The sequence below is a fragment of the Cyanistes caeruleus genome, chromosome 5 (genome assembly GCF_971803275.1).
Source record: "Cyanistes caeruleus chromosome 5, bCyaCae1.hap1.1, whole genome shotgun sequence".
In the NCBI taxonomy this organism is placed as follows: Eukaryota; Metazoa; Chordata; class Aves; order Passeriformes; family Paridae; genus Cyanistes; species Cyanistes caeruleus.
Window position 1 is genome coordinate 18,620,292 of NC_141705.1, and position 24,278 is coordinate 18,644,569.

Below are 24,278 nucleotides of genomic sequence, written 5' to 3' on the forward strand. Positions count from 1 at the left end.
CATAAAGGCTTTGTTGTGGGGGGCAACTTAGCCATTAAAGCTGTAAATGTTTTTTTTCTCTTTTCTTAAATCCTGCTGTATCTGAGTGAATTAGCCCAACATCCCATCAGATCTTGGGATAAAAATCTATGTGGGAGGCAAACACTGCAAGCGTTAGGAAACTGAGCATTTTCAGTAACGTAATAATACAGAAATTATTGAGCAAGTACTCTTTAGTTTGCTGGAGATTTCTACAGGACCCTCCATGAGTTCAGTCCTGTAGAAATTCCACATAACCCTGTGAAACCTGCACCTGTTTGCACAAAACCTGAAGATAACCGCCGTCCTTAACCTGCAAATGTCCAACACATCATGCTACACTTTAAGCTGCTTTCACTTTGAGGTGAAAAGAAGACATGACACAAAAGGGGTGCTGATCAGCTGCTCTCCATCAGCACCAACACGGTACCGCCACACAAAGAATTTGACCAAAGCTTATGCTTCGCAACAAAAAGGATGAAAAAGTAGTTTAGTAAATGGCCCTAAACCACGGTTGTTTCCGTAAGCCAGTGCAGCACTATGCTCACTGTCGTGCATCTGTAAGCATATGTCAAAGGCCTCCCATTCTTTCCACTCTGAAGTTTATCGTCTCCCAGGGCAGAAAGCTTAACCCCTGGATGTGACGACGACAGCGTGACGCTAGGGGCTGGAAGGGGGCGCAGAGCCAGGCCGGGCAGCGGGGGGCTGGCTCTGAGAGGCGGCCCCGGCCCCGAGCCCCCCGCGCACCGCCGGACTCCGGCTCGCTGCGGGTACGGCCCTTGGCCCCGCACGGGCCGGCCCCCGCCGCGACGCCCGGGCTGGGTCGGGACTCGCGGGCAGGTGCGGAGCCGGCGGCACTCACCGTGAGGAGGGCGAGGAGCAGCGGAGGGAGGCGGCGGGGCTCGGCCGGGGGCCGCATGCCGCTGCTGTGGCGGTGTCCAGCGCGGCAGGGACAGCGCGGCCGGCCCGGCGACAAGGATGCGGCAGATCCGGCTTCCTGGAGGAGGGGCCGCCGCCCAGGGCAGGGCCCGCTCCGCCGCCGCAGGTGCGGAGGGGCTGGGCCAGAAGACGCCGAGCCCCGGCCGTGCTGCGCAGCTCTTTGGAGGCTCCTCGCAGCTCCGTACAGCAGGCGCCGGGCGGCGTCCCGGGAGGGATCCCCGCGCAGGGCCGCGCCTGCCCGCTCCCTTGGCGGCTCCTTGGAGGCTTCCGCCCTCCCGCCTCGGCGCTGCGCTACCGGTGCAGTCCCGGGCCGGGCCGGCGCCCGCTGTCGGGCCAGGCGCTTTAGGGCGGGGCGGCGGGACCGGGGCGCATCCTCTCGGGCTGCCCGGGCCGGGCTGACAGCGCGGCCGCGCCGGCCCCGTGCCGCACTGCGCCCCGCCGGCCGCGCGGGGGCGCCCCTTCGCCGGGCCGGGCGGGCCCGCGCCGCTCGTGCGTGTCCCGGAAGGCCGCGCGCAGGCCCCGCGCCGCCACCGCCGGGCCATGGCCGGGCTGTCCCGCACGCTCGGCATCTTCGGCGCCTTCGTGGCCGTGGTGGGAGCCGCCTTTTACCCCATTTATTTCCGGCCGCTGCTGCTGCCGGAGGAGTACAGTGAGTCCCTGCGCGGGGGGAGCCGGCTGGGCTCGCCTGTGTCGCGGTCTGTGCCCGGGCTTGGGGGAAGGCTGGGGCTGCTGCTCGCTGAGTAACTCCCGAGCGGCTCCTCTAGGAGATACCTGAAAACCGAAATAATACAGCTCGCCGTACTCTTATTTCAAGTTATTGGCCAGCACGTGATTAAGAACATTCTTCAGCTGCTCCTTAGAGGACTGAGATGCAGTTGAAGAGATTGAGATCAGGGAGATTGAGATCAGAGAGATGGAGCACCTCTCCTATGCGGAAAGGCTGAGACAGTTGGGGTTCTTCAGCCTGGAGAAGAAAGGGCTTTGGGAAAACCTTGCAGAACACTTGAAGAGAGCTTGTAAGAAATCTGGGGCAGACTTCTTAGTAGGGCCTGTTGCAATAGGACTAGAGGTAATAGTTTTAAGCTAGACAGAGTAAATTTAGAGTAGATAGAAGAAATACATTTTTTTATGATGGTGGTGGTGAACCACTAGAACAGATTACCCAGAGGAGTGGTGGGTGTCCCATCCCTGGAAACATTCAAGATCAGGTTCGACAGGACTGATCAACTTGATCTAGCTGAAGATGTCCCTGCTCAGTATAGGAGAGGTGGGCTAGATGATCCTTAAAGGTCCCTTCCAGCCCAGAATATTCACTTACGCAGTTCAAGTTCAATCATGAGCAGTTCAAGTCCTGTTTTCCAGCTTGCAGCTGAACATCTAACTTAAAACTTGGCAACCAGTTGTGTTGATTTGCTAGAGCTGGTCCCAGTCTGCATTGTCTCTGAAACTGACTCCTGAGGAAAACCCTGCTTTCCTTCCAGAAATACCTGCCAGAAAACCTGCAAAAGCCTACAAGTGACTCTGTCCAGGAAGCCCTCGAAGGCACCTGCAGCTCCAGGTGTGAAGCCTCAGCGGCTCCAGGTGGGTGCTCCGTAGGGGGAGCACCCATAACTCCTCAACTTCTGGGAAATACTGCTGAGGCAAAGTTCTGCTGCAACCAGCTTTGACCCCTCTAATTTTTATGAAACGAAGCAAGCTGATAACATGAATATATATGTGGTTAATCTGCCAAGAGAAGTGAAGATTTCTAGGAAGGAAAAAGAAAAAAAGGATAACAAACTTAGTGATCTTATTGGAGGGGCTTTGGCCTTGCATTAGAGCTCAAGTAAAATTTAACTTACAAGCAAGGTTTTATTCAAGGATGTGAGACTTCTCACAATTATGTTTCCTACTCTGTGTTCCCTTTGAAAACTTTATTACTAAATCTTTTATGTTTATGCTATACTTTCCAAAAATGCTGTGTTAGAATTTTGGCTTGGCAGTAGTGGAGCATGTTCTCCTTTGTACATGTGAATTATGTGAGTAGATGTTTCCTATCACTTGAGGGATTTTTAATCTCTATTTAGGATATAAAATGATTGATGCACACTTAGCAAGTGCACAAACTTGTGCTTTGATACCTGATTCTAAGTTTTACTCATTACCTGCAGCTGAATCTCCATCTGATATCACCTTTATTCATTTCCAGTGAGCTTTTCTTGATGTTCATCGCTGCAGTATGAGAGGGACAAGCATTTGTTATCACAATATTTGAGGCAAGGTTGTGGACTTGTACAGTTGTGGTTTTTGAACCAAAGTATTAAACTTTTGGGGTACAAAGGATTTTCTGATTACAGTCAAGTGAGCTGTATGACAACTTCTGTAGAAATTCCCACCCTTTATTGGCTTGAGCTGTGGGTCAATACTCAGTATTTCTGTCTTTGGGGATGCTGTGTGCCAAAAGTTGGGCGTTTTGATTAGCATCACATAGTAATCATGCAAAAGGCAAGAATGAATTTTAGTTACCTGGATTGACATTGAACTATGAAATGCAATCTGAATCATGAAATGCAATCTTTTCTTCCTTCACTCTTGTTTTTCCTGTGTATCTCCCAAATTCTACACAAGTGAAGTAGATCAGGAAGAAGAATTTACTGCACAATTCTCAAACATCTTCAGAGGAATTCCTAGCAATTTAACAAATAAGTTGAAAGCTACTTGGAAAAACTGTATATAATCAAATTGTTGATATGAACTGTAAATAGTGCACAGAGGAGTTAGACTTAATTTCATACAGAAATGATGTAATATCATAGGTTTTTAATACTTGTTTGTGCCTTTGCCGTTTCTAATATTTTCTTGCCTATATCTAGCTGTAAAAAAGACTCTTTCCTCATATGAAACACACAGTTTAGTGGCAATGATGAAACTGTGAGGCCCTCAGCACAGACTTTCCACATGGATTAACTAAAACAGTGGCTTGACAGTTGGTCTTTGTGACATTTTCACAGATTTCCTGGTTTTCTGAATAGTGAGACTGTTCCTTACCCATCCTGTGATGTGGCTCTCCTGTCACCAAGACTGAATCTTCCTTGTTGTCCTCTCTTTGTCTAACCTGTCTTCCAAGTTGATTGCAGGCCCCACAGCAGCCTCCCTATTGACTGTTCTGTGTCCTATCTGTGTTTATCACCTCTTGCATTTTTGCACTGGCTTCTTTGCCTGACCATTTAACAGCTCCTGCTGCTAACAGCACAACCCAAGTGTGTCCCCAGAACTCTCAGATTAGTTCTTGTATTTGTCCCTGCCTCTCTTCTAATCTAAGTTTCCACTCAAGACTGAATATCCTTCTCTGTCTCGTTAAGGACTTTTGGGTTAGGTTCTTTTTCTCTTTGAACTGAAGATTGAAGAGAGGGAGGCAATTGGTCTTGGTTGTTTATTCTTTTCTTATCAGCATTACAAGCAACAAGGAACCATGTGCACTATGATAGAAAGGTGTAAAATGGCTAACAAAGATCCTTTTCAAGGTCTTTTATATGTCCATTTACTCAATTAACAGATGCCAACTGAATTATTTTTCTTAGTGACTCAATGACCTAACACCTGTGTACTGCATTTTGGCATTCTTTATCTAATCACTTACTACTACCCAAAAACCCCTAGGAGAAGAATATGAAGAAGAAAGAAGAAAGACAAGAGACAGCACCCTAAATCCTCCATCTTGTCTTTTTCTCTCTAAACTACTTTTTCACCCAGTGATTTAAGAAACTTTCTAATCTACACACGTACATTTTCAGTTTTTTCTATCTGACTTAAACATTTGTTCTCATGTATCACCATGAAAACATGCTCATGAATTTTATGTTATATGAAATTCAGTGTTTCTTTGGATTCTAGAACTAAGTATTAGAAACAAGGGCACACACTCTGTATCTCAGACTCCAACACTTCTCCTTTGTGTCCTACAGGAAGTCTTCTTGCCCAAATCTGTTCTGTTCTCCCTTTTTGGGTTTTGTGCCTTTTCCTTTGATTCCTGAGATTTTGTCTGCTGAAATGGAACAAACGGAATTACCATGCTCAGTGAACAGTGGAGAACCTGGATGTGCCTCTAGTGCCTGTCCCCTTGCAAGGAGAATCAATTATTGTGATATTTCTGCTAGTCTCCTGTAGCATTAGGCTTGTACCTAGACAGCCTGATAGCATGTAGTGCCAGTGCATTCCCAGTGGGATAGGATAATGAAGAATTTCAGTTTCAAGCTGAGCCTAGTTGTGAGCTTCCTTTGCAATTGTGCACCCTGCAGGTTTTTAAAGGCCTCAAAAGTTCAAAGTGCAAAAGGTTAATCCACCTGAGCTTTGACTTCCTGCTTCATACTACCACTGTGGTGGTAAAGTGCGTAACTGGAAGTGGAAGAAAAGGAGGGGCATTTAGTAAGGGAAAATAGTGTAGTTTTTTCCATTTCTCTTTGTGGTAGTGGTTGAATCTCTCAAAGGAAAAACAAAAGCCTGAGACAGGCCCAGTGTATGGGAAAATATCCCTCAGATGCTGTATTTCACAAAGTTTACAAGTAGCAATTTTGTAGGCGCTGTCACGAAATATGGTTGCAAGGTCTTTCAGGGCCTGAAAATGGGAATTGCCTAAAAGAAGAAAATCTTTTGACTAGTTTTATGATGAGCATGTGTATGACAGCTTCTAAAAGTACTAGTCATTCCTTAAGTGCTGGGACCGTGGCAGGTGTTTTGGCACCTTTATCAAACAGTAGGCAGTGTTTTAAGATGACTATCTTACTGTTTGTAGTCTCCCAAAACAGGCCGATTTCTCAGTGGAGTAGGAATACTACATTCACATTCAGTAGGTAGATATTCAACAGAATTTTACCGTGTAGCATCTAGAATTAATAAAATTTTCAAGATTATTTTACTGAGTGCAATCAAGACATCTGGTATTTTCTTTTTTTCAGTAGTGTCCTTTCTGTTCTGTTTTCCAGAGAAAGAACAGTCAATAAACCGAGCTGGTATTGTTCAAGAGGATATTCAGCCTGCAGGTACACTTGATTTATGTGTTTTGCATTGATTGTTTTAAGGACCCTCTTGAAGTAAGACCTCAATATTTATATGGATTTAAATAATACAGTTAAGAATCCATTTAATGAAAACATATTTAATAAACTTGCCATTAAATTATTTTTTTCAGGCTAATTGCTCACTGAAAAATTAAGGTTTTAATGCAGCTCTTCTTAAAATGACTTAAATGGCCAAAGAAGTTGCAGAGTTTCTGTTGTCTTCACACTTTCTTAAACAGAGTCCAGTTTCCACTTCCGAACCAGCTCAGAGCAAACAAGAACCATGGATAGGCTGAGCTGTAGCTATAAAGAACAAAGTTGCACCCCAGTTTTGTGGAATACTGAACTCTGCTGAAACACAGCTCATCAGCACTTTGGCAGGGCCTTCTGGCCTCATGGATGGATGGGCCATGCAGAAATCCACTACACATGAAGGAAAATTTGGAATGCACTGCTGATAGCTTTTGGATTCTTGCTGTTGACAGTGGAAAGCTTAGAGAAGCATATAAGGGAAGTAAAATTCAAGTATAGCAGGCTACCCTTGATAGTTCATTTTTTCATAATGCTAAATGGAGTGGCTGTTCATCACGCAAGGCTGGCATTTCTTGATTAAAGATGTGAGAATGCCTGTCTTGATGAAACATGTAATATCTGAATATGTTAAATGGCAATGTATTTTTGTTTTTGAAAAAGCCTAGCATCAGCAGCAGGTGAAAATCAAGTAGGATTAAAGCTGATTAAATGCATTGGTTAGACTATTAATGCAGGACTTGCTTTCCAGGGAAATGGGTGAAATGCTGAAGAGAAGTAGAAATGTGAAGTAGAGGTCATGTAAACCTGTCTTTTTTACTAAATATTCAAGAGGACTGAACTGGCTCATTTATCTGAGATGCAGGTACTTCTGCATTCTGAGATGCAGTTCTTCTTAGTGTAAGTTCTTTTCATCTGAGTTTAGCTGCTGGTAAGTTACAAGATCCATTAGTTGAAAAGGAAACTAAGAGAAATTTAAGTGCAAGGTGCAGTTCTAAATGATTAATCCAATAATATTAGAATACCTTACCTAGGTGAGTAACTAAGAATGTGATAGATGTTATCATTATCTGAAGTTTAAGATCAAGATGAGGTTGTCTTTCTGTATATTTTTTCAAGTTTAAGCAGAGTTGCAAATTCAGTGCAGAAAAGCTGGAATAGCAGATCTGTTGTGTTTTTTTTTTCTCCAACAGTCTAAATTTTCAACTGCTGGTTTTCTGATATTTGATTTGTAGGGTTAAAAGTGTGGTCGAATCCATTTGGAAGAAAGTAATTGGTGGCTGAGTGTATTGCAAAACTGAAGATGGACGCCTTCAGCTGCTGCTTCTTTCACTGAAGTGTGTATGTGGGTGTCACTGGAAGAGAATTCTGAATATGCTGTGTGATCACACAAGGAGCAACAAAGGCTACTGGTTGGAATTCCAAGAGATAAAACCAGGCTAGTTTTGAGAGAGAATGCTGACGCATAGCTCACAGACTGTTAGAAAGCTGAATGATTATTGAGTATAGTAATGAAATACTTATTTCCTTGAGAAAAGGAAAAAGGATTTGCTTCTAATCTGTAGACACTTGTTGAGTAAATTATGGATAGAATAAATCGTGCAGACTGCTGCAATTTCCTCCCTAGTTTGAAAGTTACAGCATGGTGAGTGTAAATTTGTACATTAAAATTTTTAAACCAATGTGCACTATTTTTCATTGTTTTGCAAGTGTATGTGGAAGGTACCTTGGCTGCCTGCCAGGTGTCCCCCTGGCCATTCTTACTCCTGCTCCTCCACAGGACAAGGGGAGTAAATAGAATGACAGAGCTTGTGGGTCTGGATAAACACAAGGAGCTTTCTTACCAGTTACTCTTGCAGGCAAACAGACTCAACTTGGAGAAAATTTATGTAGTTAAGTAAGTAGAATTATGACACATAACATTTTAAAGATCATTGCAGAATCCAATATGTTTTGAAAAATGTACACTCAGAATGTTATTCCTGATATTACCTGGTGTTTGACATCTTTTTGGATGTCACACACTTTTATTGGGACAACAGATGAAAGACTCCATGTTTACAGTTTTATTTTCCAAACTGCCATTCTGCTACTTGCTATTCTATTTCTACCTTTGCCATTACTGTCCCACTCAGACACACCTCTCCTCCTCTGAGTTAGTTGTTATTTAGTCTTCTATTATCGCTCTAAGCATTAGAATATTTTCTGTTTGCTCGCTGGGAAAATGTGGCCATGTTTGATTCCTTTGAGTTCTCAGGTCATTTTGCATTGTAGTTGGAGCCAGAGTGAGTGTACTCATTCAGTGTAGGGATCATAGATTGGTTTGAGTTGGAAGGCACCTTAAAGCTCATCTAGTTCCAACCCTGCTGCCATAATCTCGGACACATTCCACTAGACCAGGCTGCTCAGACCCCCATCCAGCTTGGCTTAGAGCACTTCCAGACATCCACAGCTTCTTGGAGCTACCTGTTCCAGTGCCTCATCACCCTCATAGTGAAGAGCTGCTTCCTCATAGCTCATCTAAACCCACCCTCTTTCAGTCTGTATTTTCACTGCATAGAACAGAGCAACACTGTCAAAAAGCTAATTCAGTATTTGCTGCAAAAAGAGTAGAGCTGAAGAAGGGTTTTTTTTATCATTTAAACCTTTCTTCAGTGAGACTGCAGAAATGAGGGAGCCTTGTTTTTTTTGTTTTCTTGAGCAAAACATTAATGCATCAGACCACTTCAGCAAAGTTTTTTCATCTAAAACACCTCCTCAGTGAAAATAAAACATTGCATTGAAAAAACATTGAAATGCAGATACTCCATCTATAACTGACAAGCTGCAAGCCAAAGAGTTTTCAAAGAATGGGAATTATTTTCCGTGATGCAGCTTCTGTCACCTGGTGACACAAATGCTTAAAAATCATATATAATGGAAGTGTGGAACCATCAGTATAAATGATGTGACAGATTTGTTTGGGGTTAAGAGATAAAACAATCTCTTCTTCTTGTTTACTTTGTGAAGTTGAGCAATTTGCTGAGTCTGGATCTTGCCTAGAAAAATGTTAGATGGTTTCTGAACAGTGGCTGCTGGTGGCAAGTGCTGAGCCTTTTGCCTTCATATTACTTAAATGTTGCAAAACATTTGAGTACCTGAACTCAATTATTTAGCATTTATAGAACTATACATATCTGTTGGTCATGAACATAAATTCCTTCTGGTGTAGGAAAGCTCAGTAAGTTTTGTGATTGCCAGTTTGTATGGAATTTAGAGCCGTTTGTATCAGTTGAATACTACTGAAGTGACAGCGTACATTGGTATTAACGAGCATCACTTCCCACTCATGTTCCACCTAATAAAGTGGGCTGGTGGAGTATGGTTTTAAAGCATTAGAATTGTGAATGTGTTTTTCACATTTTTGCTTTTCTGTCTGAGTAAAACTATAAAGTCAACAAGGTACGTACTGCAATAATTTTCCAGAATTTACACTGAAATTTTCTGATTGCTCTGGCATGTGCCACTTGCCTGGAGACTTGCCCAGTTCTCATGTGTTATGTTCTAGTCCTGCAGCTGACTTTGAGACAATGCTTTGTTCTGCTCATGGATGCTTGACATAAGCCTCTTATTCCAGGTACCCAGTGACAAGGGAAGTTCAATGTAGTGAACTGCGCTCTCCAGGACTCTTATCTTGCTCTGGAAGTAGGAGTTCTTCACTACTTTCATAATCTCCAATTGCTGTTAATTTGGTGATTGGGAGGGACTAGGCCTGGGTTCTGCAGAGCAACTAGATTTGCTAGTTTTGGTCAAGTTGCTCTGATTGTTTTGATAAAAATACCTTCTGAAAATATTTTTAAAGCTGTTATCTCTATCCTGTTACATGAATGTGTTTTGCTTATTTATTATAGCTGGATTGTGAATAGCAAATATACCTTCAGCCCTTGAAGGACTGAAGAAAAGTGTTAAACAGTTGTTTGACATCCCAACAGAAACTGGTTGTACTAGGTTTTGGCCTACTATATGCTGATGTTCTGAAATTATTAAAACTTGTTCCATAAAGAGCAAATCAAGCATTTAGGTCTAAACACAGCTTAGTTTTGAAGCACTGCAGATTGTTGATGATTCAATGAAACCTTCATGTACAAACACTTAAGAAAGAGTTAATATAGCAAAATACATGGGCAGATTGCCAGATTATACACATGTGCAAGAAGGAACAATCTCAATAAATGAGTATAATATTCAGCAAGAAAAATCCCACAGGATTTTGAAAAAATCAAATGGCATTCTTCTTGCTGAATATTGTAATTATTTACTGAAATTGTTCCAAATGATGAGAAGGGATTTTTTTATCTATGATGCTCAAAGCACATCAAATATCCTCCAGTTATTGTGAATTTTACTCTATGTATGTCCTCCTATGAAAAAACAGCCCAGAAGAAGCAGTTCTCATGATTTGCTCTTTTCTAAACCAAATTAAAACATGTGTTTTCCCTTCTTGCAGTCTAGCAATAATTAACTACTCATTTTCTCTGTATTGTGTACACTCCTACTGACCTTCATGTTAACATGCAGATGCAGCAGTAAATGAAAAGCTGTATTGGCTTTTTCTGTTTTTCCACACAACCCAAAAAAGTATGTTTGTTAGTGGAAGGAAATTATTCTCCAGCTTCTGAGAAAGTGCTGTGGAATATACACTGTTTGTGTGTGGACAACGTACAGCAGATGAGAGCAAAACACAAAGTTCAGGTCAAAGCTTAGGTTGGACCTGTGATCCGAGGTCTCTTTCTCCATAGTGCAGACTGTGTGGGCCTTGCAAGAAAAATGGTGCAGTGTTTAAGACACTGTCTTGGAAAATAGGACTGTTGTAGTCAATTCCATACTCTACCCCGCTTTTGTCTGGCAGCAGGTAAGTAATTTAGCCTTTGACCTTCAGTTCCATCTGTAAAATAGCCATAAGCAGTGTTCCCCTTATTTGCAATTGAAGGAAAATACAGGAGTGTGGGGTTTTTTGATGCTCTAGAAAACATTTTTTTTCTTGTGTGAGAAGTTTTCTTCAAGGTTAGGAAAAATTGGTCTGAATTTGTGTGAAAATCAGATATTTTGGTTCAGGAATTCATTCAGGTATTCAGGAATTTAAAATGTTTTGAGGAATCTTCCAAAAGAAAATAACAAGGAAATTTCCTAGATCTTTATACTGCTGAAATACGATGTTATGAAAATGAAAAGTTTAAATTTTGGGAGGCAAACAGAAAACTCATCTGTTTTATACAAGGCTAATTTTTTTGAAAGAACTGTAAATATGAGTAAGTTTAAATTCAACCCAATGTGAATGTTTTGTAGAGCTGTACAAAAAAGCAGAAAATTGGTCAGCTTTTTTTAGTGATCCAGGTGCCTCAGCAATTTTCGTGACTCAGCAATTTTCAATATTTCAAGTTGCTATTTCCCTTATTTTCTGTAAAACTGGGTCCTCCCTTCTGACCTTGGCATGCCAAAAAAGCAACTGAAAGCCTTCTAAGAGTTACAGGTACTGAGGAGAGGAGGTTGGGGCACAGTGAAAGGAGGTGAGAAAGAACTTCAGATACTGCTGGGAAGTGTTTCTCCTGTAGCCCTGGAGGAACACTTGGAAGTGGAGTGGTGGATGTGAGGAGGAGACAGCATTCAGTTGAATGGGAGCACAAGGAATGCAGGACATAAATCCATTGGCATACAGCCTTTGTAGGCAAGCAGATTGGGCAGAGCAAATTGGGTTACCTCTTGACCTCTTTTTTGTTTCCTCCCCAGCAGGTTGGAAGTAAACCTTTCTAAAGAAAGTTCCTAGGCAAGACAAGGTTAACATGAGAAGAGAGTATCTGAGGAGGAATTATATAGCTCTCCTTTGCTCTAGCCTACCTTAAGAGGCCAAACATCACAGAATCGTTTGTGCTAGAAAGGACCTCCTGCTAAAAAGTGTCTGTCAGGCTCCAGGTCACAGGGGAAGGTGCCTCCTATCAGCTTCTTTCCGTAATTCAGAAGGGTGAGTATCAGCAATGCCAGTCAAGGTAGGGGAGGAAGGTGTTCCCTTTGCTTCAGAAATTCCTGTAAGAAGACTTCTCAGTGCCCCACAGGTAGATGGCTCAGGCACAGTCTAGGAATGTATTCTTCCACTCTGGATGAAGAGAAACCACTATGGATGTTAACCCGAAGTATTTGCTCCCTTATCTATTCTATATGAATTTTCAGGTGCCAGTGGTTGTGGCAGGCCAGCTCTAGATCCATAACTCCTCACATATACAGGTATGAGGAAGGTTCATACAAGAGCTGTAACTTGTAACATTTATGGCTGAACAGTACCATTAGGAGTCCTCTGAAGCCTGGAAAGCAGCTTAGAATCTTCACTGTCTGCTTCTGTCTTCCTCTGATTCTTACAGTTATCCTGTGAGTGGCTGATGTGGGCTTGCTGGATGTTCCATATAACAAAGAATTTTTTACCCAAAATCCCACGTCCCACCTAAGAACCTTTGGGAGACATTTCTACTCCTCGCATTTTCTGTATGTTTTTAATAAGGGTTGTGTGATTTTGTGACCTCTGCTGCCTGCCTACCTGTCTCTGCTTCTGGATCAAAGCAACAATGCCAGCATCACCACTAAATGAAGGAGCCTGCAAGGAACTGTGAGGATCTGAGGGACACGTTCCCATACATGAAGTCTGGCAATCCTAGCCATATGTCTCAGAGTTCCTCCTGGTTGCTTCCAGTTAACAAGCTTTTGGTGCAGTGCAAAAACTTGTTATTCTTTATTGCACTTAGCAGTTAAATTTTGACCCATAGCTACCATTCCAGCTATTTTTTTGCTCTGACATTGCCTCTCAAGTTGTTTAATCAGAAAATTTCATTAGTGTACTTTGACTTTTGTGCCAAAAAATTACGTTTAATTTGTCCTGGGAAAGTGTTTTGAGGAATGCCACCAGTAAAATCCATCCAGGCCAATGACTTCCCATTTGTCATTTCCGCTTTTAGCTACTTTCATTCTTGGCATACAGTTCTTGCAGCTACTAATTGTTTCCCATGTGACATCATTCCAAGTGCTTTGCTAAAGTCCAGAGGGAATATATCCCCCGGATTTTTGTCAGGTTGACAAGCTGGTTTACCTGATTAGGTAGTACAATTAATACTCTGACATGTTCTACTTTGGGACTTTTCACTGTCCCCACTTTTCTTTATATCACAGTTTGCTATGATTCTTGTGTGCTTTTCTGGAAAAAAGAACAGGTAGACAGATGTTTTCCAAAGAAGCACCTGGACATTCTCATACTCCATCTGTCTGGATGCATCATGATGCACATAAAATTAACCATTCTGTTAGAAGTACCTAAACATCAGAGAATGACCTGCCTCCCCAGTCCAGGTGGGAAGGAGAGATGTTTGCTGCAATCAGTTTATTTAAAAAGCTCAGAAGTTAATAATCATCCTGTCTTTTGTCACTGATTAGTGACTTATAAGAACCAGGCTTGGCTAATAGAAAATTGCCATAAATAGTATAAGAACACAAGGATGGATTTATTTAGACAGAAGAATATCACTCATCAGACTTGGAGAAGAGGAAAGGCAGCAAGCAAGTCCAATTGACAAAATGTGGTGAAGTGAATGGTCACATCTGCATTCATTAGCAAAATTGGGTGGTGCAAAGGTGTTGTCACCCAGTTCTGGTTTCCACAGGTCATTGGGGGCCTGTCTCTTAGAAAGGCTCCTGACAAGGCAGGCATGACAACCAGATAATGAATGCTTTGAAGAGCATAAGAAGTTTCACTTTGCTTCAATCCTTTGGGATCACAGAAGAGATACAGATAAAGGTAAAAATAAAATTTTTCAATTGTGCCACCAGTTTTAGATGAATTACACTGATGGCACTTTGTGATTCATTCATGAAGTGTGACATCCTTTGGGAAGTACTTGGATTACGATCTGTATGCCCTGTTGGATCGTAGAAACTCTAAGGATATCTTTATCCCATTTCATGCCCTATTTACCATCAGTCACTCTGCCCATCCTTTTTCAGGAATCTTCCTGTGATGGCATGGTCTAGCTAAAGTTCTGATTGTCTCTATGTCTCAGAAGAGCAAATGATGTTTTGTTGCTATTATTTTCTGTCTTCTAAGATAATATGTTGGCATGCAACTCTCTGTTGAAACTACCATGAATCCTCACAACCAGGTTCTAATTCTAGCCCTGAATCTATGGAAAATTTCTCATCCTCTAGATGATTTTTTCTACCTGTGTTTGCAGGCAGACAGTTCCAGTACCAGAAGTGTCCTTGTTAAGTGTTCTGCTGGTAGTACAGAAATGCATAACCACAAAACCAGTTTCATTCCAAAGAGCCATTCCTTGCTTAGGAACATGGCTCTTAGGGCAGATGTCTTCAACAGAGGTATGGAGGCTTCAACCACTTAATTCTTTCCAGATTCAGGAATTTTTTCTCCTCTGCAGTTTTTGAGATAAATCAAGGAAAAAATTGTAGTTCCAACTTACATTATGGAAATCTTCTTCACTCTGTCCTGAAATAATTCCCAAGCAGGCCTGTCAGATCTCAGCTATCTGAAAATAACTTCTGACATTTTCAAGATTGTGTTCTGGGTAAATAGCCTCATTTGTGTATGAAATGCTTATGAAATTGTACCTCTACTGTATACCAGAGATATGATATTATTTATGTCTGCTTTGCTAATTTTACCTGGACATAGGAGTCATACCCTCTGTTCTCTTAGTGTTAGTTAATGTGTTGACTATCCTGTTACCATTAAATTTCTCTTCCTGGCACATAGCAGGGGACAGCCCTTAAAATCATCTGCATATTCCAAGTGTGTATTCTTTATGGACAACTTCTTATTAATATTGCTGTGTTGAATGCTAGCTGTTACGTTGAAAGTCTTCCTCATCACACTAATGGCTTTACCGTCTTCTATCATTGTAGTAAACATGACAGTGATACTTCATATACAATAAGGAATAGATACACTTATATTTGCAGGTTCTGGATATCAGGGGAAATACTATTTTTAGTACAATATTGCTGTATATTTTCTGTTGTAGAAAGTGACAGGGAGTTTCTGAAGAGGAATTATGCACAGGAAAGGATATCCTTGCCTCAAACAAAGTGAAAGCATAATCCCAGAAGTCTTCTCTGAGTGTTAGACATCTGTCCAGTGTTTTTCTACTGTGCATTTAATTGATCGCAAGGGTCATCAATAATCTTTGCCAGGATTACATTAATTCTAATTGAACTCCCGATCCCAAATCTGAGATCTTTCCATTGTTTATTCACAGATGTGCTGTCTTGAAAGCAGTTGTGTCACAAAATCACAGACTATACACTGGAAATGACACTTGGAGAAGGAAAGAATTTAATCCAATTCTCTGCTCAAAGCAGGGCTGACTCTGGAGTTAGATCAAGGTACTAAGGGTTATTTGATGTCTCAGGATTATGTGCTGTCTTGTAGCTAGTTCCTCAAGCTTAGATAAGTCAGTACACAAGATCATTATCTCTGGGAGCACTGGAGAATTGGTACGTACTTATCTGAAGTATAGGTGGAAGTATCATCATATGTGTTGGTGCAAAGCTTGTTAGAATATACCAGGGGCTGTGGTATTGATATCTCTGGACTTGACATGCATGCCCTAGAGAAATAGTATCCTTACAGTGCTTCAAGGATTCACCTTTGTCCCTTTTCTGTGCATTACTTAGATAAAAATAAATGAATCTTAGAATAAGTCTCGATTCTCACTTGAGGGCACCAGCATTGGGATCTGCATGACACTGACTGGATTCATCTGTCTTGCCAGGAGGCTCTATTCAGCCTGCAGTATTTTTAAGGAAGTGGAAGGTCATGGTGGAGTCTCAGTCTTTACCTGAGCAGGGCCTGTTCAATGAATACTCTCATTGAAAGTGAAGAAAATCTAGAGAACTCTATTTGCTTTTCCCACCACAGATGAAGGAGCGGGCTCCTAGTGAAAGTATGGATGGAACAGGATTTCCAAGAGGTATTTGAAGAGGAGAGATGAGGAGCTACTTCTGGGTGAACTGGTCAACCATACCCCCTTTTGATGCTTCACTGACAGAAGGGCTTTGGCATTGGGAAGGCAGCCATGCAGTGGGGCATGAGTGGTAGTCACATCTCTTTCCACCCAGCAAAGCAAGAGCCACAGTCATGTTTGTACAAACTCACCAGCAAAGGAATGGGCTGGTTCCGAGCCAGTCCAGTCCAGTCCACAACAAGAGAATCAACCCTCCAGTAGACTTCAAACAGTCCACACAATTATTGCTTTTCAGCCCAGTCAGTATTTCTAATTCTCTAAAGAAGGGCTACTAACATTTGGAAAGTCTCTGCACGCAAGGTCTTTCCAAACATTCGATTCTGATTTCCCTTGGTCTGGAAATCATTTTAGATGTGCCAGCTGGGACTGAGCCCCTGGGCTGATTCCAGCACCTGTGCCAATTCCAGCACCTATGCCTTGTTCTATGTCAAAGTGAGCTAGCTGAGCCTGTGGGACACTATAGTGTGCCCTGACGCAGGTGGTGCTTGGAAAGGTGCTGCCGGACTTCTGCAAGGAGCTGGAAAACAACAGTGTCAGAGCTGAGTGGTTTCCAGTCCTTCGGATGTTTATTTCCTGGTGAGTGAGTGACACCTTTAAGAATATTTTTAATGGGTTTTTTTTTTTGTGGTAGTTGCAAGAAGTGATACACCAGTTGATTTGCATGTTTGTTTTGTCTTTAATTTTAGTATGTCTGGTGCTAAAGATATAGTTACCCCTGCACTCCAGAAGAATCCCCAAAACAGGGACTAGTCTGCTGGATAACTGTCTACTCCTAGGTGTCTAGATGTAGAGTGAAACTTCTCATTTAGCGTTTTCTGGACTGCTTATTTTCCAGTGAAACAAATTTTCTTTTGATACGAAATATGTGGTTCACTCTCTAGAGAACCCTATCTTTGTATTCTTCTTGTGCTTTATTCTTTTTACTAAGAAAACAAACAAGCAAACAAAAATAAACAAAACCCCCAAAACAAAGCAGTAATCTAAGTTCACAGCTGAAGAATGTAGACTTTCTTCCCAGGAAAAAATTGAAGACAAATTGTATTTTAGTTCTGTTATGTAACCAAGAAAATTCTTTCAGAGAACAGTGCTACACTTTCTCCTTAAAAGGTACTGTGTAATTAATTATGCTGTTATTCACAATGAGGAACAATGATGTTTCATTCACCTTGTTTTACAAAAAGGAAAAAAAGGGGTCATCAATCTGTCAAGTACAATGCAAATAAGAATTGAGAATTGTTTCTGAACACTGCAAATGGGGCAGAGATAGGAAGTTGTGGGATAAGGATTGTCTCATGTACATTGATGGCAACAGTGAAAGAAGGAATACAAGGTTTATTTGCAGTCTTCGTTGTAGCTTTCAATTAGAGCCTGGTTTATATTCAAAGCTATTGCCAAACATTTGTTTTTGCCAGTTTCAGTATTATTTATCAGCTTGGATTGACAAAATAAGCTTTGGGCCCATGATGTAAGTCAGATGTCTAAATCTGGTTTTGCATAGGGAACAGAGTGGGTTTTCCCAGCCTAATAAGCCAGAACTTGGTCTGTCAAAGGTGTCTGCCATGAGGGACTAGAGAATTAGTGAAGTCTGACTCTTGTCTGTGGAGGCTGTTTTTGAGAGCAGTACTACTCTGTGGCCATTAAAAATGGGCTGGCATCCTTTCTGTGTCTTTCTTCAGCAGGGTTGCCTCTTTCACAGCTGTCTGCTATGGCCCCTTTTCTAGCAGCTTCCACATGACCAGCTGCTCTCAGGGGGTCCTCCCAGCCCAAGAGGCTTGAAGCTCAGGGAGCAGAATGTTGTGCGTCGTCTCAGAATCCTGAGCTATTGGGTGTTGTATTTCTCTGGGTGGGTCTTCATGTACAGAGACTTGTGCATGAATTCACAAGCCCAGGCAGAGCTGGCACCTGTTTTCTCAGAATGACCTTTATTCTACTACTCAGTGTTTTATAGGCTGAAGAATTGAAGTACTCTTAAGTGGTGCTACTTGTCCCATGCAGATGAGGAATTATTGAGGAAGTCAATATTGAGGAAGTCAGGTGAGCTTAGATACAGGATTCCCAAAACACCTGCTGTTGAGGAAACCAACTTGCACTGCAAGCAGTTGTCAACACTGCCTGTAGTCCTCATTTCTGTGCACTGTCCCAAGTGACACCTTAGCTGTCAGCTGTTTTCTTCCCCTGATGTCTAGTGCAAGCATGCCAAGTGGTTGCATGCCTGCAAGGAACCTCTCAGCAAGCTCATGATGCTCAGAGAACTCAAAGAAGTAGCCCTCAAGACCTGTCTTCAGTGGGTTTTCCTTGGAGATACTTCTGGACACTGACAGTATTTCTTTTTCCTCAATCCCTAGATAACGAGTGTTAGATGTTAACGTGCTTCAGCTGAAAAATCTCTTGGTCCTTTTTGTGACCTGTAGGGATGTCATCTAGAAATGCTGGATCCCAGCTTACACTGTAATTGTGTGCAGTGGCTGTACAAGCATTTGCACCAAGGCACTGTTTTTGTTTTTTTGTTTTTGTTTTTGTGGATTTTTTTTGCGTTGTAAGGCTTGGAGTTGAGTGATTTCTGAAACATTTGACCATCCCCTTAAGGCAAAACTCATCCTGAAATATACTTCTGGGAGGAGACTAAGTAGACCTCTTGTGATGATCCTCAGAGCAGTGCATGTACTTTATGAAATTTCATGTTTTCATTTCATTTCAATTTCATTTCAACCCATCACTTGGTTTACCAGCAGGTCTAGATCTACTGCAAATGATTTCTTTCCCTGTCTGCTATAGAAGTGATATATTTAAATGTAATCATAATTGCTTCTCAGATTTATCCTCTGAGTTGAATGAGGCTCAGTGGAGCTGCAATGCTGTTCCCTCTCCTCCTTTACAGTCTATTGCCTGCTGTGGCCAGTTTATTCTTACAGTTTCCTGGGTAACTAGAGTCACAGCTCCTCAAAACAGAGGGTTTCGCCTATACTTCCTGAAGACAATGTTGAGCTCTGCTTGCTGAAGAAGGTGGTTCATCCTTCTCTGTTGTGGTGTGACACTAATGCCTCTGAACTTTCATGCCTAGCCTAGAAATATGTGCTGATAGTCCTGTTTCTGCTTAGAATCTATTAAACCCAGAAGTCCTTTGAGGGGGAAGCTTGTGTGCCTTGCAGGAAATACAGTTGCATACTGAGTATCTGCCTAAGCAGACTGTCAGAGGCTTGCTGGGGTCACATGGAGACAGGATGGCTGTAAGATGTCATGGTGAGTCAGCTTGCAGGTGTATCAGCAATGCCAGTCAAGGTGGGAAGCTTGCTGCCAGGGTATTTGATGCTCTTTCCCTTGGCTGCAGCTCTTTTCTAGGCACATCTAATTGAATTTGCAGCCAGCATGGGAGGTCATGGAACAGAGGGATGTTACATTACCAGTGCAAGCACTGCCCTTGAAGAGCATGATGAGAGTGAGGCATGTGCTAAAAGAGAGAAATCCAGCAAGTCTTCCTTCTAGCGTAGTGTAAAAGGTCTCATCGAGTCAACTCAAACTTTGTTTTCCCTTTAGACATCAGCCTGTTCCTCAGAGGAATAGACCCACTTCAGAAGGATGGATTCACTGCATGCGGAGAAGAAAAACAGAAGGTCAACAGGCCTTTAGGGAACCTAACTTGCTATGTAACTATTTATTAAACAAATATGTATTTTAAAAATCCATAAGGTGGCATGGTAACCTTGTGATGACCTTACTGAGCTGCAGTATATATGGCTGCTTTGTGACAAGGGTTCTGCAGGCTGCTATCTTATAGCATTAATTTACCTTGGCCCACTTCAGAACAAAAGAAGGCATATTTATTTAATTTTTCAAGGTTAACAAACTAGTGTTACTGAATAGGCTAAAGAATAGTATTTCCTTTGAAAATAATACATTTTTCTCTTTGTTATTTCTATTTCTCCCATGCTAAATAATTGACCTCAGGCTCCAGTTTGGTAGAGCACTTACATGTTTAGTAGCACTTATGCATGTGTTTAAATTTAGAATTGATAACCTGAGAATTGACTGAATTGTTGCCCCGGTGATGATGCTTTTAATTGCAATGTAAATCCAGTCTCCCCAGTGGCCAGTAGATGGGGCAAGTAGGCCTCTATAATTATGGTCAATTTTTTTGTTTGTTTTTGAATGAAAGGTTAAAATGTAGCTGTTGTTGGCTCTTAGTTCAGCAGTCTAGTTTGAAGGCTCTTTTACCTTTGTACTGTAAGGGTAAATTACGAACTTTGACGTAACTGCACTATTTTCTTTACAAACATGTGTCGTAAACAATCGTTCTGTTCCTTGAATTTCTGAGATTTAAAATTATGTTCCTTTCTTTACACAGGGATGAAAACAAATCTTTTGAAGGTTTTGTTGTGCAAAGATATGGAAATGTGTGTTCCCTCCCCAAAAGTAGCCAATAGTTAGGTGTTTACAACACTCACGAGATGCAAGGGGTCCAAGTTTTAGTCCCTGGTAGTCTTCCATGTGCCTGTAGAGTGTACCAATGACAAGATCACCTTATTTGCCATTGGGTAATCAATTCTCTCCTGAAAAAGTTGTTGTCACTTTTACACATTTATTGATGCACCGGACTTGTACAGACTACATGAGTGGCCATGGTTGCTGGCTACATTTGCTCTCTGTCCACACTCCTTGTTTCCTGTTAACACTTCATGTTATGTACTTATCTAAAGAGAAGGTGATCCTCAAGTCACTGAATACTGACTGTTAAGAGGAGTCTAGTCAGTCACTGAATACTGCCTGTTAAAAGGAATGAGATTTTTCTTGAACACATAGGTACACATAGGAATAGAGAGTCCTCAGTTCCCCTTTAGCCACAATCACACGTCTGTTTGTTGTTCGTGACATCAGCTCCTTAAGCGTGCTCTGCTTTGTCCCCACTTCTTGGAGCTCAGCTTGGTTGTGTGAGTCCTGGAGCAGCCTGTGTTCTTAGTGTGGTGCAGGTGCAAGAACTGTTTTCTGCATTACACTGAGGCAAGCAACTCCTGAGGTGCAGAGCCCAGGGATGATGGGGAGCTTCTGCTTATCACAAAGACCAGATATGGTTTGCCTAGTTGAGTGTATCTTGCCCTTGTGAAAGCACCTCTTACTGTTCAGCCTTGAATAAAAGGTAGTGATATTTCTATTCTGTTTTATTTTAGAGTGGGGCAAGCTTCCTGAGATAGTTTGGCGGAGGGGTGAGGAAACCTGTATCTATACTAAACTGGCCAGGCAAATACAGCATGTTAAAATAAAACAGATTGTCTAAAGACTAAAAAAACAAAGAATCGTCAACCCACAGCTCTTTCTCCTCAAACTTTCAAAAGCTGAAATGGGGGAATAGATTTGAGCCTACCTTCTCAGATGTACAGGGAGACCCTCAGCTGCTGGGCTTTAGTTTAGCACAGGGGTCTGTATGTGCCACCATCTGTCATTAACTGTATGTGATATCCAAAACTTCTCTGAGTGGAACGGAGCACAGAGGAATTCCTGGCTGGATTGGCATGACTTCCTGCTCTTTCTTGAAGCTGTTACATGGTTAAATCTAAGATGGGTAATAGTGAGTTCAGAGGGGGGTACAAGGCTTAAGCTGGTGTAAATTGAGAGGAGCTCTTTCATAGACAATTAAAGTAACCAAACTCTACAGATGTCTAAACCAGTAAGAGTCTGCCTCACCTTGTCCAAAAGCACATTATACAGAATCTAGACATTACCTTAACCTATTCCATATTTTGGAGTAGCAATGTGTGTTGTCTATTTAAAAGGTTGTTCCAACTTCTCTCTTTTGCAGCTTCATGATGCCCTCAGACCTCAACTCTAACACTGCTCCCTATGTGGTGAGCAGCAAGATTCAGACAGGACTTCTTGCAGCCAAATTCCTGCAGCCGTGGCAGTCTTGCTTTCTTTACTTTCTGTTCAGTCCTCTTACAGTCCTACAGCAAAAACTCCTTTGGCTCCTGCCATATCTAATTTTGCTTTTGAATATTTTTATTCACTTACTGTGTTTTGAATGAAATGTAAATTCCTCAGTGCTTTTCCAGCCAGTGTTTGTATTTTGTTCACTGTGTATGTCTTGACTGTCCAGCACCCTTTGACTTCCTTGTGGTCTTCTTCTATTTATAATTTTCTTCATATCCTTCCCTGTTACCAAAGAGAAGTTCTCCTCGTAAGATGAGCAGTGTTATGAACTCTCTCTGCTTCCACCCTACTTTGGGCCTTCCCTGAAGAGCTGGTCATTTCTCTCTAAATTTTCTCGTTTGTGATATGGAAGAGCTGCTTTAAAATAAATATATTGCTCCTGGTTCAGACTGCACAGGCTCCTCAGGAACATGGGTTTTTATACAAATACCTCATGAGGCAGCTGGAAACACCTACAGCATGCGGTGTTTCAGAGTAAACCAACTGTTCAGTGACATGCTAGCCTCTGAGGAAAGCTATGCATGCTGTTAGCCAGAGGTATCTCAGGAGGACTGAGAGTCCGTCTGCTATTTGGCTCCTTGCAGACAGCAGCTGTTCCACAAGAAGGTGAAACATGCAATAAATGACTGCATTTACTTGAAGCAAATCAGAGCTCAAGCAAAGGCACTGGTCCAGCCAAGTATGTTTACTGCTCTGGGAATGCTTTTGTGCTGATGTAGCATCTTTCACCCAGAATTTCTGAACATTTTGAAAACATTAGGAAAGATAGGCTAATGCTTGTGTTTGCAGATATATTTGAGCCAGGTTTTGGATGCTTCCATCCATATAGCCTACACTAAGTTTGGTACTGCTGTGGTTGCTTGGCCAAACATTTCCTTAAGTGCATAGATGGTTTCTGTAGCTGGTGCCAAGCTCATGCTGATGCAGTTACATTGGTAACAGGACCTGAGCAGGCCACTGCATGGCTGGCTCAGGTAGGTACACATGAGCTGTGGTCACTTGAGTATAAAAATACATTTGTCTTATATTTAGGAGGCAAGAAGATCTGTGACCTGGAGACTGAAGACAAAAGATCAGTCCCAAAGATACATTTCTTTTCTACTGCTGCTTTTTAGGGGAGAGAAATGGGGAAAAGTGAAGTGTTTTGTAGATTGTCACTAGTGAGAACAGATTCAGGCTAGGTTGTGTCATGTCCATCTGCTGAGTGTATGTTCAGATAATGTCTAATACAGGAAAATGTCCAGTGACCCAGAAGCAAAAGAAGTAGTCTCTTCATGTGTGTGCATATTTTCCTCATAGAACAGCAGATAGGTCTTTGGATGCTTCTTTTGAGATGCAGAGGTCACTTGTTAACGTGCAATGGCATACAGAAAAGGGCTGTATCTTTAGCCAACAGGAGGCTGTTCATGCAAGGATTACATGTTGTTTTTCTAGAAAACAGGATGCTGCCACATAAATATCACCTGCTTCTGAGCATGTGCAAGGGGTTTGGTGATGAGTTAAGGGCCAGAAGAACTGCACTGCCCTGAACTATTTCCAGCAGAGCCCTGGAGGCTGATAGCTCCAGAATGATTGAAGGATGGCTCTTCCTTGCCAAACTATCCCCAGACAACTGGAGTGAGTGGCTCCTCCCTGATGGTCTAGTGGTCCTCTACTAATTTTTCCTCAACATATAAAAGGGGGAAAATTCTTGGAATAGACAGTTGCTTCCAACTTACACACATTTGACTGAGAAACTTGCTTGTTCCCTTATTGTTTACTTAGCTCACCCCTGGTGGTTTTCTGAAGATATTTCCCCCAGATGACCTTGCTAGAACCGTAGTGAAACTGAAGGCACTAGACTAGACATGGTCTACTCGGAGTCCCTTAACTACAAAATGTTTTCAATCTGTGGAGAGGGTTTTTTTCCTCTCTCTTTTATTCTCTCTGCTCCTTGGCTTCCCACAGTGACAGCCATATCTGTTTGATTTGAGAGAAGCTTTGCATGTACTATGAGTGGCTCCTTCTGCTAACAATTTGTCCTCTGGAGTTTGTTGCTGCACAATATAAATAAATTTCACTGTTTAGTACTTTCCCATTTTGTTCCCCTGCTGCTGGCAGTGAGTTGACCTACCCTGTTTTGTTTTTCAAATTGATCTTTCTTTGCCCTTCTTATATGAGACAAAGTCACAAGATTAAATTAACAAGGGTGCATTATTGATGCATAATTTTTTTTTGTTGATTCATGCTGCACTAAAATTTCTGCATAAAATAGGAATTAAAATGTAGATTTACATTCTGGAAT

General features: G+C 42.0%; 2 protein-coding genes and 1 long non-coding RNA gene across 5 annotated transcripts in view; 2 read left to right on the plus strand and 1 right to left on the minus strand.

Moving 5' to 3' along the window:
- SEL1L3 (SEL1L family member 3) overlaps positions 1 to 1,339 on the minus strand; it is a 34,450-nt gene extending 33,111 nt beyond the window's left edge. The window contains exon 1 of one of the 2 annotated variants that reach the window (XM_086890397.1): positions 881 to 1,339. In XM_086890397.1, the coding sequence (XP_086746523.1) occupies positions 881 to 937 (57 nt within the window). In that variant the 5' untranslated portion in view covers positions 938 to 1,339. The remainder of the gene's footprint in view (positions 1 to 880) is intronic. The other variant, XM_086890396.1, reaches the window with a different exon arrangement.
- A 74-nt stretch (positions 1,340 to 1,413) lies between these two features.
- SMIM20 (small integral membrane protein 20) lies at positions 1,414 to 7,705 on the plus strand. 2 transcript variants are annotated; one of them, XR_015287219.1, is made up of 3 exons: positions 1,414 to 1,973; positions 5,919 to 5,975; positions 7,259 to 7,705. XR_015287219.1 is itself a non-coding variant. In XM_023925405.2 (3 exons), exons 1-3 carry the CDS (start codon positions 1,498 to 1,500, stop codon positions 7,294 to 7,296), a joined length of 204 nt encoding a protein of 67 aa, XP_023781173.1. In that variant the 5' UTR covers positions 1,423 to 1,497; the 3' UTR covers positions 7,297 to 7,705. The 2 variants fall into 2 exon arrangements, 1 of the variants encoding a protein (XP_023781173.1); XM_023925405.2 differs by having other exon boundaries at positions 1,423 to 1,606.
- Positions 7,706 to 10,801: 3,096 nt separating this feature from the next.
- LOC111928131 (uncharacterized) overlaps positions 10,802 to 24,278 on the plus strand; it is a 58,615-nt gene continuing 45,138 nt past the window's right edge. The window contains exons 1-4 of the long non-coding RNA XR_015287221.1: positions 10,802 to 10,914; positions 11,790 to 12,021; positions 15,308 to 15,434; positions 15,970 to 16,651. This is a non-coding gene — a long non-coding RNA (uncharacterized LOC111928131). The remainder of the gene's footprint in view (positions 10,915 to 11,789; positions 12,022 to 15,307; positions 15,435 to 15,969; positions 16,652 to 24,278) is intronic.